Here is a 14,987-nt window from a genome sequence, read left to right on the forward strand (position 1 = left end):
GTGTGCGTGTGTGTATGTGTGCACGTGTGGCCCAGCCCACTGTTACAAAACATGTCCCTCAGTTCCCTTTGAGGAGGCTCTAGCTGGCAGTGGGGTCCCTGAGGTTAGTGTTGCTCCCTGGCCGCCTGCTGTCTGGACCATGGCTGCACAGCAGGTTATAGTTCTGCTGGCTCTCGCCTCCCTGGGCGTCGCATCTAAACCGGACTGTAAAGAGCTGGTCAAGCCTCTGGTGCTGGACAGCCACAGCCCCGTGAGTATGAGCAACCATTTGTTATGAAGCAGTCATAACAGTGATGCATATTAATGTGAACTGAATAGCTGAATCTTGTGTTATTGGTGGGATTGTTGCAAAGTAAAGATCCCATTATATGTTATTCTTATTATTCTTCATCCGCGAACTAGTCGCACATCATTTGCCGTAGACACATTGTTCATACGGCAAAACGACGGGCTTACTCATGTCCTGCGTGCTTCTATTCAGATTTCAAAATTTTCATGCAGTTTCTGAAATATTCCACTTTTTCTATTAATAAAGTCCCATTGACTTTGAATGGAGAGGCAGCACTCTCTCACTTTTCTGCTGTCACTCTCCTTCCTCTGGACCCATTTTCTTTCACGTCATTTGCCCATTCAGACGTCGTTGTCACACCACGATGAATATCACGAATGTGCCAAAAACAATATCGCATTTTTCCACAGTAACTTCTAAGGTCTTTAAATTATTTTCAAAGATGTCACAAAGATATCTCTCAAATCCCTCCCCCATTCATGTATATTGCAGAGCAACAGTGAAAACTAAGTAGGTCAGAGTGCGAAAAGCATCAAAACTCGCCTGAAAATTTTCGGTTTAACCTGCCGCTGTGACCATCATTTTCACCCTTCAGCCATCCTTTTATCTTCAAAACAGCTACGCTTGTCTTCTTTTCAGGGAGCCCTTCCCACACATGCATACTTCTTGAACCGGAGCCGTTTGTTTCAGAGGAATGGCATTTTGAACTCCCGTTCACTCCCTCTTTATTATCTCCAACCAGTTTTGGACAAAAATCCCCCCAAGCTTTTTTAACTCGCTCGCTGACCTCACTTTAAGGTCTACACACACCAAAATCCATAGATAGGTAGAGCCATGTCTTGGGATGCTAACAGTTTTTTAAATACCACTTTTGTTTCCCATTTTATATACGTCATTTTGTGATAGACAGAGAGACGGGGTCACTGCTCTCATTTCACACCCTCACTCATTTGAATATCATTTGTTGATTGGTTGGCACGGTCCTGCTTGCTCGTCCTCAGTGGCATACTTATCACTTTGCTGGCCTCTCCCTCGTATGCTGAAGGTCATCAGTTCATGTCAGCATGGGACATTTTTTTCTCTTTCTCTGCTTTTCTGTAAACACATTTTTACAATTTAGTATTTACAGCGTCAAACACGTGTGTTCACCCTACAGCAGCAAGCTATTTGCTGTATGTAATGAGGTTGCAGGTTGAAATATTTTACAGATAATTGTAATACTGATTTTAATCTCACTCACTTTTTAAGTAGATTTAGACAAGGTCTCTTAGTGGCACAGTTACTGCTTCCTTGTCTGTCTTTTGTGTGCTGAAGGCCGTCAGTTGGAGTACAGCATGGGACATTTTTCATTTTTTTAGCAACCATCCCACTGCAGTTCCCCAAGAAACTGCACGGTCTGTTTACTGTTGCAACAGCATATAGCAAATGTTCCTTGGAGTTTTTAAAAACCAAAGAAAGTTTCAGCTGGTCAGTAATAGCTGGAAGCTTGCGTCCATGTGCATCGAGCACTTCTACTGAATCTTGCATGTAAGCTACATTAATGTGTCCCCTACTAGATTCCAACACAGTAGTTTTCACTGATTATAAAGCAGAAAAATTATGATTCAGAAGAGCTGCAAAGTAAAATTGTATGATTATTTATTTTTAACTTAGGGAAAGGGACTCACCTACCTCTGGGTTAATCCATGTTTTTGGGGAGGCCAAATGCCATGTCTGTAGTCACAGCAGAGTAAAACAATAATGTAATACATTTTCACAACACTTTTTTTCTAACCAGGCTATGAGAGAAAGTTATATTCTGCTGAGAAATAAAGTCTGGCCACATCTAACAGAAACAGTCATGAGAGTCATTTGCATTTTATTTTTCTCTCTGTGTGCTGGAAGATTTATGGGAAGTGGGTGCTTCACGTGGCATCCTGGGACGATCCGGGCCTGAAGGACGACATATTGTCAGTGAACAGCTCCTGGTTGGATGTGTCAGCGTCCTCGGAGAGCGGAGTCATCACCATCTACTGGGCTGACCGCCTGTGAGTGTCGTGTGTTTCATGTGTGAACATACTGATGCGGTCCAGTTGAGAATGTATAGTAAAGTGTTGTTGTTGTTGTTGTTATCTCAACACAGGAATGAAAATAAATGTCTTCAGGGCATAGCGAACGCCACCATCTCAGGAATGACAAGTCACACCACCTGTATGTGTGGTGTTTTTGCTCTGACTCACTGAGTTGGTGATGTGTGCTGCAGGTTTCATTTCTTTTAATCGCTGGGGGTTACAGTCAGAGTTATGTTTAGTTTTGTTTTGTTTTTTTTTCACAGATAACATCAATGGTCACACTTCCTATCATGACGGGAAGTACTATGAGACCTGCAGCAACTGCCTCCTGTCTGAAGACACCACTCTCCTCCCTGACGGCAAGTCAAAGGGGCGATACTTCTTCCTGTTCAGTAAGTCGCTTTTTAAACCTTCATCTCGTATTTTAGCAGCAACACACAGCTTAATATTTAGCACATACTGCTTTAAATAACCACCTTTCTTTTCCCGTCCTCTTCTTTCTTTCTTGAAAAGCACGGACCGGCGCTCTGGAGGGTTCTGAGTTGGAGACCTTCAAGAACCAGGCAGAATGTCTTAAATTCCCTTCAGAGTACCACTTTACAAGCAAAGGTCAGCCACCATTTAGGCGTGTTTCCAGCATCCAGTGTGACCATCACAAACACTATTCTCATTTTGTGATTTCCTCTTCCTTCAGATCTTTGTCCTGATGGCAGGGCGACCACGTCAACTGGCGTCAAGAATACAGAGAAAGAGCAGCCTGAGATAGAGCCTAATGTGCAGTAAAGTAGAGCAAAGAGGGCCACAGCTCTGTAAACACCCAGATAAATCTTCCTTTAAATGTACTAAATAGTGCTGTAGTGTGATCTATATGTGCTGCCATACAATGTTGTGCTGCATAATAACTTTTTAATACACTATGTTGTCTTTCGAGCTAAGAAAAATCAAGTCTAAATGCCCAGTTTAAATCCTTTTAGTGGTATTTGTACGAATCTAGTTCCCACTGGTTGTGCGCGGCAAATAAAAAGGGCTCTAACTTCTCCTTCTGTGTTCTAGTCATTTATTTTCTGATCACCATCACACTGCTGTTCCCCAAAGCATCAACAAAGACTGTTACTGAATAACATCAGTGTTAGAGGGAAGAGAAAAGATGTTAAACTCTTAAACCGTCACCACACAGAGTCCAGAACGCCCCCACAGGGAAACATCCTTCATTCTGCTGCAGAAAAGCTGCTCCAGGTCCTTTTTGAAAGATTTCAACAGCCCAAGACAAGATGTGGCACTTTGCCTGAGTTCATTCAGGAGCAGTGGCGTGGGCAACAGAGGGCTATTGAGCTCGCCTTTCAGTGCTGAGAAGAAAAAGAGGGGGGAAAGAAGAAGAAAACTGCATGCATGGTCATTAGGAAACCTTCTCTGGTGCATTTGGGCCTGCAGAAAGCCCCTCCACCCCCAGACCCTCTCCTCCCCTCCTCCCCCTCCTCCAGGATTAGCACTCACACAGAAACAACTTTTTGTGTGAAGCCCGGAGGGAAAATGAATCAGAGTTAGACGTTTTCTGTTACAGGTTCGGCAAACATCCCTGTGGCTGACCATGGCTCTGCCTGTTGTTGTATTCCTGTTGTCTCTCATTGCACTGGCTGCTGCATCTGCACCTGACTGTAAGGAGCTCGTAAAGCCTTTTATGCCAGAGGACCCCAAACAGGTAAGTCACCTAGTGTGTGCGCTTTCTCTGTCGTATTTACAACAATGATGCTGGAGTTTTTTTAAAACATGTAAGGACCTTATTTTATTTTTAATTTTTTTTGTGCATCAAGGTGTTTGGAAAATGGATTTATGTGATGGGAGCTGGCGACCCCAAACAGTACCACAAAGCACTGGAGTCTCTGAAAAGCTCCTGGATAGACTTGTCCCCGACTTCCAGCGATCAGACTGTGACTTTGCGATGGGGAGATCACTGCTTGTGAGTTTGGTGATTATGTTATTTCAATATGTTAAACAGACTTATGTATTTAATGCAATTCAGTATTAAAAGCAAAACATTTAAATTTAGTTGTGAAAGCCAGATTCTGCCACGCCTTGTTGTTTCTCAGTAACCGGTGCATCACGGGGGAGGTAAATGCAACCATCTCAGGGATTGCTACCACATTTCGCAGTGAGTGAGCTACAGATTGATGAATTTGTCTTCACAACAGACAATAGATTTCTCGTAAAATAACCCAACACTGTACTTTGAAAGAAAATCTGTCAGACCACAAAGGGCACATCCTGCAGACTTGCTCTGACTGCCTCCTGTGGACCGACACCTTCCGAAATGGGGACGTCACTGGCAGATACATCCTGCAGTTCAGTGAGTCCTGCACTTCTCAGCACATCAAGTCAGGGCTGCAACCTGGATGTTGACATTCTCTCTTTGCTTGCAGCGAGGACAGGAAAAATTGATCCAAAACATGTGGAAATTTTCAAAAAACAACTTGGCTGCTTGAACTTCCCAGATGACTACCACAGCTATGATGGCAAAACAGGTCAGCAGCTATCCAAAAACCTCCAACGACAGAGTTTTAACTCCCACAGGGTGGAGATTCTGCCCTGCGAAATGTCATATTTAAGTGCAATAGTTTTTAGGTCTTCATTATTTTTGGATCGAATCCATAAAATACAATGCACATGGTGAGGAAATGAGGCCACCGTTCTCCATCCTGCTCAGGGAAATGGTCACATTTTGTTTCTCTTTTTCCTGCAGAGCTGTGCCCTGATGACAAGGAGAGCACGCAGGAATAAAGAGGAGGCAACGAGATCCACAAAGCTGCATGCATTAAAAGAAAATACATACAGTGTCGTCGTATGTGCCGTCTGTATGCTCTGACATCATGAATGCCAGGACGCAAAGTTATAAATGATTTAATCTCCTTTAAATATTTACTCACTGTAACGGCATCGTGTTGGGAAAACCACATCGACAGCTGTTTTTGTCATATCATAAAACAGTTATTAAAACTGTTTTATTAACAGTGCACTAACTGTCATACCCATTATTCACTGGAAACACAGATGTGTTGAATATAAAATAAAAAGTTATTGTTAAAATGTTTTTCTTATTGTGGAATGAATCCAATATATTCCACACTGTCAAAGTGGTGATTACATTTTATGACTATAAAATAACAGAAGATAACTGCTTGCATGTACACACTGATGCTACCAATGTGCTTGTTCTGATACAAATAAACCCAGCACTACCACTGGGGTCTAAAGTCGGCACCACATCAAGTTTCATATTTCATCTAATCCACCTCATGCGCTTCTTGATAACAAACAGTTCGAGCAAACACAGAAGTAATCTGTTATAGTGTGGATATGGCTGAGAGCCGAACAGTTTTTCAGCCCTCGTGTCTTAAGCCATCAGCCTGCTGTAATGGCTCCCCATTTCAGTCTGAACGCTCTCCATTTTGCACGATCTGCTGCTCTCTGTCAACTTGCTGGTTCTTGTGCTGCTTGTGTGTGAGCCGATCCCTCCCTGTCCCGGTCGCCTGCATCTGAGCAGAGTCACCACCTGCTTCTGGCACTGAGAGGACCCGAAGTAATAGAGGACCGGATCCAGACAGCAGCTGAAGCTTCCTATGCACATGGAGAGCAGGTATGCCTGGTAAGAACTGTTGCTAGCCTTGTGCGCCAGTTGAACGTAGTGAACCATGAGGATGATGTTGGTGGGGGTGAAACAGACCACAAACACCAGCAGGACAACCACAGCCATCACCACAGCGCGAGTCTTCTTGGAGCGGTTCTCCACGTTGGCTTCAGCCAGAGCCTGAATGATGCGTACGTAGCAGACAACTGTGAATATGAAAGGGATGAAGAAGAACACAGAGGAGTAGATGGGGAAGAAGTAAAGATAGTAAGACTGTAGTTTTCCTACGTCCTGCACATCATGACATGTGGTGATGCCCAGCGACGATACATGTAAGGTCTGTTCTGAGATCAGCAGGGGGCACACTCCTCCCAGGGATAAGAGCCACATAGCCGCGCACACAGCTGAAGCCGTCTGAGGGCTGCGCCACATGAGCGAGTTCATGGGGTAAACCACAGCCAGGAAACGGTCAATGCTGATGCACATCACAAGCAGGACGGAGCAGTACATGTTACAGTGGAAGGCGGCAGTGACGGCTCTGCACATGAAGGATCCGTAGATCCAGTTGTTGCCGTGATAATGGTAGGCGATCTTAAAGGGAAGGAGCAGCCCGAACAGCAGGTCAGCACAGGCCAGGTTGAGCATGTAGATCACCGCCGGCTTCTTGGGACGGATTTGGCGCACGAACATCACCGTGGCAAGAAGGTTAAGGGGCACGCTGATGATGAAGACGAAGATGTAAACGGTGGGGATGAAACGTGTGGCCAAGCCACCCTCGAGAAATGCTTTGGTCTCCTCCGAGACATAATAGTGCTTCCGGGGATGATGGGGGTGAGGGGGGTGTACTTTTCTGGACTCCGTCGATCCTGAGCCTCCATCATCTAAGAGTGACAGGTCTAGGTAGTCTGCTGCATCATCTCCAACAAAGTGGCCAGAAAAAGTCCGCAGAAAGGGAGTGGAGTCTTAAAAGAAACAGGAAAATGAAGCAGAAATGTGGTTACGCCAAAGGGATGCACAACACTCTAAAAACATTTACACTGGGAGCAGTTTGGAAAAGCAGATTTTTTTTTTTTTATCTGATCAGATTGTTAAATGCATCCATCAGGTTCAAGCTCGTCCTAATGCCCCGATATTATTTTAGAAAGTCCGGTTAAGTAAAATAAACTCTACAATACATTTATTACATGCATCCATATCATGAGTGTGATTCTTACCCAAAGGTTAACTCAAAATACATGAATGCATTTTCATTAAAAACAAACAAACAAACAAACAAACAAGTGTTTTCTCATAAAATACTGCAAATAAATAAATAAATAAAATTAAAACTTTTTTGTATTAATTAGTTGACTAACCAGTAGAGATCACACGTTTCCGTGTCCCCACTGACCATTACTACAATTTAATTGATTTTAAATGTATAGAAAATGTAACTATAACTCAACTTTTAGTGCCAAAATACAATTATACGCACATTATTTTTAACTATAAATAAATTTATTCTATGAAGTACCAATATTTACACATCCTCCAGCTTGCTTTGAACTCAGTAACGCTATACAATTTACCTGCTACAAAATAAAATGTTTTTGACATGAGCACCAAGGAAGTGACATCACCGAGTCTCTTGAAGTGCAAAGAGAATCAAATGTCACAATATTATCTTACCTATTTATTTATTCACAGAACATTGTTGAGCTTTGTTGTTGCTTTAGTGTATGGGCTTGTTCTTTTAATTTTTTTTAGCAGCCTCTAAGGGTTAAAGTAATTAACCACAAACATTCAGGGCCAGTATTTAATTCTGATTGTATATTTGTCATATGACATGTTGGATGTTTTTTTTCCTAGTTAAATTGCTCTAAGAATAAATATATTCATTCACTCCTTCCTGCGCAGTGATCTAGTTAAAAGTAAATGTTTAAACAGATCCTGCATGTGTTTCTGGGGGAGATACAAATACGTAAAGTTTACTCGAGCCCCAAGAGAGTACAAGGCAAACTGTAGACATCATCATCATCATCATCATCATCTTAAAGTCTTAGGAAAATTACTTACCATTTCCAGATGGGAGCGCAGAGCTTTGAACAGAAAATACAAACAAGCAAATTAAGAGGTGATGCATGGCTTTACTGTAAATCCTCCAAATATTTAGCAGGAGAGTGGAAATTATGTTTGCTGAAGAGCTGCTGAAAGTGCTGTTATTAAAAGGCAGGAAACTCCACCTCCTCTCCAGCTGAACATTTCCTATCATTTAACAAAAACCATGAGTAATGTCACAGCGACGTGGATCTTCAAGCCAAACGAAAGCCCAAGTAGGTTTTTCCAACAGGGTCAAAGGTTGCCAGACCAAAGGGAAAAGCACATCACTGAATATGAATGCATGACAAAAGCACCACCACCACCACCACCACCACCACCACTAATAATAATAATAATAACGATAAGAAGAAGGAGAAAAGGTTTGGGATGTGCAATTTATTATGAATATTGTTTAAGCATTAGACATCAATTATATAGCAACAACTACTTATAAAAATACATCACACATAGCTTTTAAAATGTTCAAATATTTATTAATTAAAAACACATCTTTAAATTCTTTCATTAAAAAGGCACTATATTATTTCATACAGCCATGCAGGCTGCGCCGCTCCAGTTTCTGAAATAAGACCGTACTGGTTCATCTGACATTTCCATCAAACTTCTCTCTTTTGAACAAGAAACATGAACATCACAATTGAATTCTTCAAAATATATTACATTTACAATCACCACATGGGAAAGAAAGAAATATAGGTACACAAAGTGAACGATAAAGTTTCATTTTGGTGCGATCCATCAAATTATAGGCAGAAGAAACAAACCACGTTTTTGTGCTGTTCAACAAACTCAGTACAGTCCAAAGGCACGACCAGGTTTCTCCCAACTCTGTTTTTTCTCTCCTTTATTTTCCGTAGAACTTCTTGTTCAGGAGGAAGATGAGTAAATTGACATTCACTTTGGCTTTGTCGAACATCTTCATGACTGCCACACCTTCGTACTGCAGCTGAAGGAGATCCTGCCAACATCAAACCGACTTGTTAATGTGCTGGTGCTACAAATACGCTACAAATGATATCATAATAAAACACATCACTAAGTTCTTTCTTAAGTCAGGCTCATGCTGTACTGGCTTATTTCCATGACTATTCCTGCCAGTAGTCCATAGAGAAGAAAGGGAAATTCAACCATTTGTCACCAGGATTAAGTGTTGACGAGCGAGTTTTCTGAAGGGAAATGTTTACCTGGAAATGAAGCTGGACTTTTTCCATCTCGACCCCCATAAACTTGGCTTTCACCTCAAAGTCTCCAACTTCCTCAGTGGGTGAAATGTCGAACATGACATTTTTGAACCTGAGAGATAAGAAAAACAAAAGTGGACACCGGATGTGTGAAAGGATGAGAGTCCGTTTGAAATTATAGCTGAAATGTTGGAGAAGCTCTAAACAGACGTTTGACTGACTCCATAACAATGAGAGATGGCCCACAGACAAGAGATCCATTTGCTTACATGGTGCTCTTGACTACTAATGTAAAAAAGATAAAAAAAACTGATAGTTGATTACATGAAGTCCAACAAAATGTAGACAACCTCGTTCTCATCAATGACACCAAGGTTGAGCAGGTAACAAGCGTTTCTTGCCGTTATCGCTGAGGACCTGACACCAGCTCTGATAAAGAAGACCGAATAAAGCCTCCACTTTCTGAGGCTGAAAAAGGCAAACATTTTGACAACTTCCACCTCTGCAGCAGTGTGGTACGGTACCTGCACTGTCGCTGACCAAAGGGCAATGCAGCTGGCAGTAAAAGCAAGTGAGCACACTGCTGGTACCCAGCTTCCTGCCATCACATCTATTTAAAATATAGCATCTGGATAACATCACCTATGACCCCACTCACAATAGTCTGTTTGATCATTTCACAGGGGGGGGAAACAGTACCGGTGTCTCAGGGCTTGCACTTTAACATTTGTTTTTCCTTCCCCGGACTGTTAATCTGTTAAACTATCGTCTCTCTGGCTCTTAAGCACTTTATCAAATGCACTCTATTAAACAGAGCTATACACCGAGGTGTCATACACAGTGACTGGATCAGAAAACACCATCAACCAGCACTTTGCCAATAATAGAATACCAGTACTGTAAAACACTATTATGCTGCTATTTTATAATCATCTCATTATATTAATTTGCCTTTTCCTTCTTTATACTGTAGTGTAGTTACAGCTCTGCTTGTATAACGACAAACAACATGAAATCAAGCACCAAAAAGCGTCTGGTGTTGGGAAACCGTAACTTTTGTACCTTACAGCCAAGTTTACTGTAAGGTACGGTTAACAGACAAATAACCAAGATGTGACTGAACAAATGATAAATATAAATGGTAAATGGTCTGTATTTGTATAGCGCTTTACTTGGTCCTAAGGACCCCAAAGCGCTTTACACTATACACAATCATTCACCCATTCACACACTGGTGATGGCAAGCTACAGTGTAGCCACAGCCGCCCTGGGGCGCACTGACAGAGGCGATACAAATAACAATTTAAACAAATATAAATTGTTTAAATAAAAACACTAAATGTGTTTAACAGCTTCTGCAATGTAAAATGACATGTAATGATATGTAAGAAGGATGTTAGTACCAAGCTCTTTTCGACAGAACAGGTGAAGAACTGAACTCACTGGTTGGTCTGAAGTCCCTCTATCTCCAGGATGACTCCCTTCTCGTGCAGTTTTGCTGCAGTGTACTTCAGAGACTGGGGCTTCCACTTCTTACTGCCCTTATCTTCCCCTTTCCCGTCCAGTTTTATAGATCTGCGTGAATTCCTGGACCATACAAACACACCAAGGGACATGTGTTACCATTGAATCACAAGTTAAAATCATCCATCAAGTCTTTACCCTAATGAGGTTTGTTATAAATTAGGATACAACTCACTTCCTGTTTAGGTTATCCAGGCAAGTCTTGATGTAGGCATCATAGTAGTTCATCTGTTCCTGGTAGAAGGCAGTTTTTGAGTTAAGGGCAGTCAGAGTTTGCTGGAGCTTCACGAGCTCGGCCTTCCTCCTCTGTCTGTAGCGCCTTTGGTATCGGATGTCCTGTTAAAATACACATTTTAGCTTCACAAATACAGAATGTGGGTCTGCATCTTTAGCTGGGAAAAAGAGCTGCTTATGAACCTTTGATATTTCGTTGATGAGGTCCTGGTATTTGTTACTTGCAGTAGCAAGGCCAGCCTGCTCCAGGTTACGAAGGTTCCTGATAATCTTCCTCTTCTTCTGCTCGAGCGGTAACTGGCTGTCCTCCAAAAGCGCTGGGCTGCTCTTCAGACCCTCTGGTGTCTGAGCATCCTGGACTGCCCTGCGCTCAACAATTCTAGTATGCTCTGACTCCTTAAGGAATAAGTCGCATACGAAGTAACATAATTAATTAGACTGAGAGGCAAAGAAAAAAAAAAATCAAATGAATATGCTCCTTTGATGAATGAAAGTAGCTGGCAGGTATATATAGAGGAAAAACAAGCTGAGAAATGTAGATCACCTGTGCTGCAGTGGCTGGAGTCTCAAGAATTTCAGGTAAAGTCTCTCCATGTTGGATTCGAATCACATCCACAATCAGCTTTTTTGTCCTGATGTGTACACACACACACACACACACACACACACACACACACACACACACACACAAAGATCAGATGTGACACATTAGCTTTTGTTTTATTTCACCTCACCAAAGTCACAAATATGTGCTTATGTTAATTAGTGTAACATCCGTTACCACCAAGTACAGAAGTAACCAGAGCACACACCCACATTTTACTCACACCTACTGCGCTAACTAGCATGCTAACACTTTAAAAATGTATCATTAAGTTGGGGGGCTTTTCACACCCTGTGTGTTCATACACCATTCTGCATTTAATCACTAGTTATTAAACCTTGGCTCCCCTCCACAGCATGACTTTTGTCTCTTCTCCATTAGCAGATGGCGGCCCCTCCCTGATGTTAAAATGGAGTTTTTCCTTCCCACTGTCACCAAGTACTTGGTTATTTATTGCCGTCTGATTATTGGGGGTTTTCTCCGACTCTGCAGGCACATTGAAGTGGCTGTTGTTGAAATTTGGTGCTAAATGAATAAAACAACTGAACTGATGCCAAGCGCAGAGAAAAATGTGATTACTTTTGGCTCTATAAGGACTGTTATGTAAGATGAACGCTCAATACAGGACAGAATGTTAATCGCCTTCAAAAAAAAAAAAAAAAAAAATTAAAATTAACAAATTATATACTGTATATTATCCCAAGGAGCTTGAGTCTTATAACAGACTTTCACAGCATTGTTAGCAGGGTATGTTCAACTTTTTAAAAAAAAACAAAAATTCAGACACATTTGCAATGTTTATTTTAAATGTCTGGACTACCATTTGTTGCACTAGCTGTGAACTGTGTCCGAGAATAAAGACAAAACCAACAATGCGTTAGAGGCAAGATAAGCCAGACCACGAAACTCCTTCCTTTGGAACAGGATATGATAGAAGAGCAGGAAAGACATGCAACTGAAAGATAGCCACAAAGAAACGCACAATGTGTCAAGAAGGGTTAAGTGCAGTGCATCATATAGGCAATACCAAACTATGTAGAAGATTTCTGAAGGAGTGTAATTCAGCGTCAAAGTTTTGCTTTAAATACCAATTACAGGGCTAAACACCTAAAGCCTAAGGATTAAAGTCTGTTACTGGACACACAGGAGTGTCTGTCTCAGCATCCTCCAGTGACAACCTTACTTTGTACTGAGGGTCTTTAAGTCTCTGTCATCTCCTTCCAGCAGCTCAAACTTGCTGGTTAGAGTGAGGGAGATCTCGGTCTTCGCCAGCTGACTCAGAGCACTCTCCCTATTTTGATCATTTGGGTCAACAGCTCCTTCACCTGGGAAAAAAAAAGCAGTACAGATTTCAGTCAACCTGTGACTAACTTGTGATTAATCAAAATACAGGTTTACTTGAGCGTACCGAGCAATGCCTCTACATCAGGGACGTCTCCGAGGTCCTGTAGCAGCTCATGCAGCAAGTCATTGCGTTCTGGAGAGATGGCGTCCAGATGTTCCAAAAGCAGCTGCACAAACACACATTTGATTAGTCACATCGAAAGTTTAAAATGTTTACATAAAATTAGTCATTGAACATATTAAACATTTTGAGATGAAGCTTGATAGATTTTCCAGTAAACGGAGAGCAGAAGCAGGATATAGCAAACAGCTCTTAAACGTCCTCTTACTAAATTTTATTACAGTCAGCGCCTTAATAAATACCACAAGTATGAAACTGTGACTGTTTGGTTTCCAACATCCAGCTCAGTCCTACATATGCAACAGTACATCTATTTGTAGGTAAAAATCACATCCCCTTTTCAGCTGGGATCTTCTTCATATATTTGAACTACCTCAGTGTACGAAACAAAACTTTAGGGAACATCTGTCAAATTCAACAGGAAAGTCATTTCCATTTATAACAGATGGCAAAAAGACACAGCTGGCCAGAACCTACTGACATCCTCAATACTAACCCCCTTTGGAAGGAAGTGTTCTGGAAACATAACGAAAGAAACAGGATGTCAAGTGGTGATGATGATAAAGGGACATAACGTACATATAACTAAAAACTAAACTTTGAGCTTGGAGCAAAATATAAACCCCTGCTAGATCTAATATCAATGTAATCTCAATAATATATTTTCTAGTAGCAGCAACAGTAAGAATGTCTGTTTCCAATAACAGTTTGTAGCATGTACAAGCATGCAAGACAGGGGCATGGAGAGACAGGGCAAGTCATTTAAGTATGAATCATGTAAAGTTTAATTATATCCTCAGGAGTAGCAGGAAGAATCTTTATCATTTTGCTTGGGTTTACCGAGTGTGTATTGATGATCTCCTCTATTGATATGTAGATGATGGGTTTGCTTAAGTTCACCATATCAGAGTATTCGTCAATATTAAACTTCTCCTCTGGTTCAGGGACATCACACGCCGACTGGAAAAATAACCTGGACAGAAATCAGCTGTTATTAGTTCTTCCAGAGCATGAACATGAATCCCACAGAAACTCAAAATTGCTCAACTTCCTGTGAAGTGCTCTGTATTGTTTTCCTCAGCAAGGTTAGCAGTTCATATTGACCTTTTCCAGTAAATGGACTGAGATTTATCACGATTTTCAGAAATGATGAGTCAAACACAAAGTGAGGCAGATAACAGCACATAGCCGCCCAGCCTCTCCCATTTAGTTTGCTCTAGTCAGTCTGGAATTTGGTTGATTTTGTAGACACGCATGTCCAAACTGCTGACACGGCACAGCGGGCTGGCTTCTGCTGCCAGGATTCCCTCTACTTCCACCATGTCAGCTTAACGCGGCCAAACACGTTCATCTCCAGGGTTTACCATTCTTTGTTATCAGAAAGAAACTGGTTCTTCCTCCATCACACTTTTATCATGTTGTTTTGGATGAAAAGCTTACCGTATTATCAGTGCTCTACATTGACCAAAACTAAATTATCTCCATAGACAAATCAGAGTACAGATTTGTGCTGTGTATTCCGCTCCTTACCTAAACTTCTCATATGTCTGTGATATGTAGTTGTTCATGGGCGTCATGTGTGCATTCTCGCCCTCAAACAGATTCTTGGCAGCAGCATGCTGGAGCATCTTTGCCACTGATCCCAGATTACGCCGCTGGTCTTGGTGGAGCTGCCCTCCTGCTGACAGGTCAATGATGTCAAAGCCATCTGGGGCCACAATGGCTGGGTTCATGTAGCGGTAATACAGCAGGTTACCTACAATCTGACATTTTTTTAAAAAAGTATTATTTTCTCTTACCTCAGCAGGATCACAATAATAAAACTTATAGAGAAGACCATGCATGACTATGAAAATCAAACACACACACACACACACACACACACACACACACACACACACACACACACACACACAC

The 14,987-nt window shown here is 41.7% G+C and overlaps 3 protein-coding genes across 3 annotated transcripts in view; 1 reads left to right on the forward strand and 2 right to left on the reverse strand.

Annotated features, from left to right (window-relative positions):
• The first annotated feature begins 52 nt into the window (after positions 1-52).
• LOC102308157 lies at positions 53-3,379 on the forward strand. The gene is made up of 6 exons (XM_005922892.2): positions 53-250; positions 2,174-2,316; positions 2,412-2,479; positions 2,604-2,732; positions 2,854-2,949; positions 3,035-3,379. The coding sequence occupies exons 1-6, from the start codon at positions 140-142 to the stop codon at positions 3,121-3,123; spliced, it is 636 nt and encodes a 211-aa protein (XP_005922954.1). The 5' UTR covers positions 53-139; the 3' UTR covers positions 3,124-3,379.
• A 1,840-nt stretch (positions 3,380-5,219) lies between these two features.
• On the reverse strand, positions 5,220-8,293 carry f2r (coagulation factor II (thrombin) receptor). The gene is made up of 2 exons (XM_005922893.3): positions 8,018-8,293; positions 5,220-6,924 (listed from the first exon to the last, which is right to left on the reverse strand). Exons 1-2 carry the CDS (start codon positions 8,211-8,213, stop codon positions 5,729-5,731), a joined length of 1,392 nt encoding a protein of 463 aa, XP_005922955.2. The 5' UTR covers positions 8,214-8,293; the 3' UTR covers positions 5,220-5,728.
• A 129-nt stretch (positions 8,294-8,422) lies between these two features.
• iqgap2 (IQ motif containing GTPase activating protein 2) overlaps positions 8,423-14,987 on the reverse strand; it is a 36,094-nt gene continuing 29,529 nt past the window's right edge. The window contains exons 29-38 of the mRNA XM_042221253.1: positions 14,601-14,833; positions 13,911-14,043; positions 13,014-13,116; positions 12,789-12,930; positions 11,546-11,633; positions 11,185-11,397; positions 10,943-11,103; positions 10,687-10,830; positions 9,247-9,355; positions 8,423-9,020 (exon numbers count right to left, since the gene is read on the reverse strand). Of these exons, the coding sequence (XP_042077187.1) occupies positions 8,907-9,020; positions 9,247-9,355; positions 10,687-10,830; positions 10,943-11,103; positions 11,185-11,397; positions 11,546-11,633; positions 12,789-12,930; positions 13,014-13,116; positions 13,911-14,043; positions 14,601-14,833 (1,440 nt within the window). The 3' untranslated portion in view covers positions 8,423-8,906. The remainder of the gene's footprint in view (positions 9,021-9,246; positions 9,356-10,686; positions 10,831-10,942; positions 11,104-11,184; positions 11,398-11,545; positions 11,634-12,788; positions 12,931-13,013; positions 13,117-13,910; positions 14,044-14,600; positions 14,834-14,987) is intronic.

The sequence above is a fragment of the Haplochromis burtoni genome, unplaced genomic scaffold, assembly GCF_018398535.1.
Source record: "Haplochromis burtoni strain Fernald_Lab_line unplaced genomic scaffold, NCSU_Asbu1 Contig_63, whole genome shotgun sequence".
Classification (NCBI taxonomy): Eukaryota; Metazoa; Chordata; class Actinopteri; order Cichliformes; family Cichlidae; genus Haplochromis; species Haplochromis burtoni.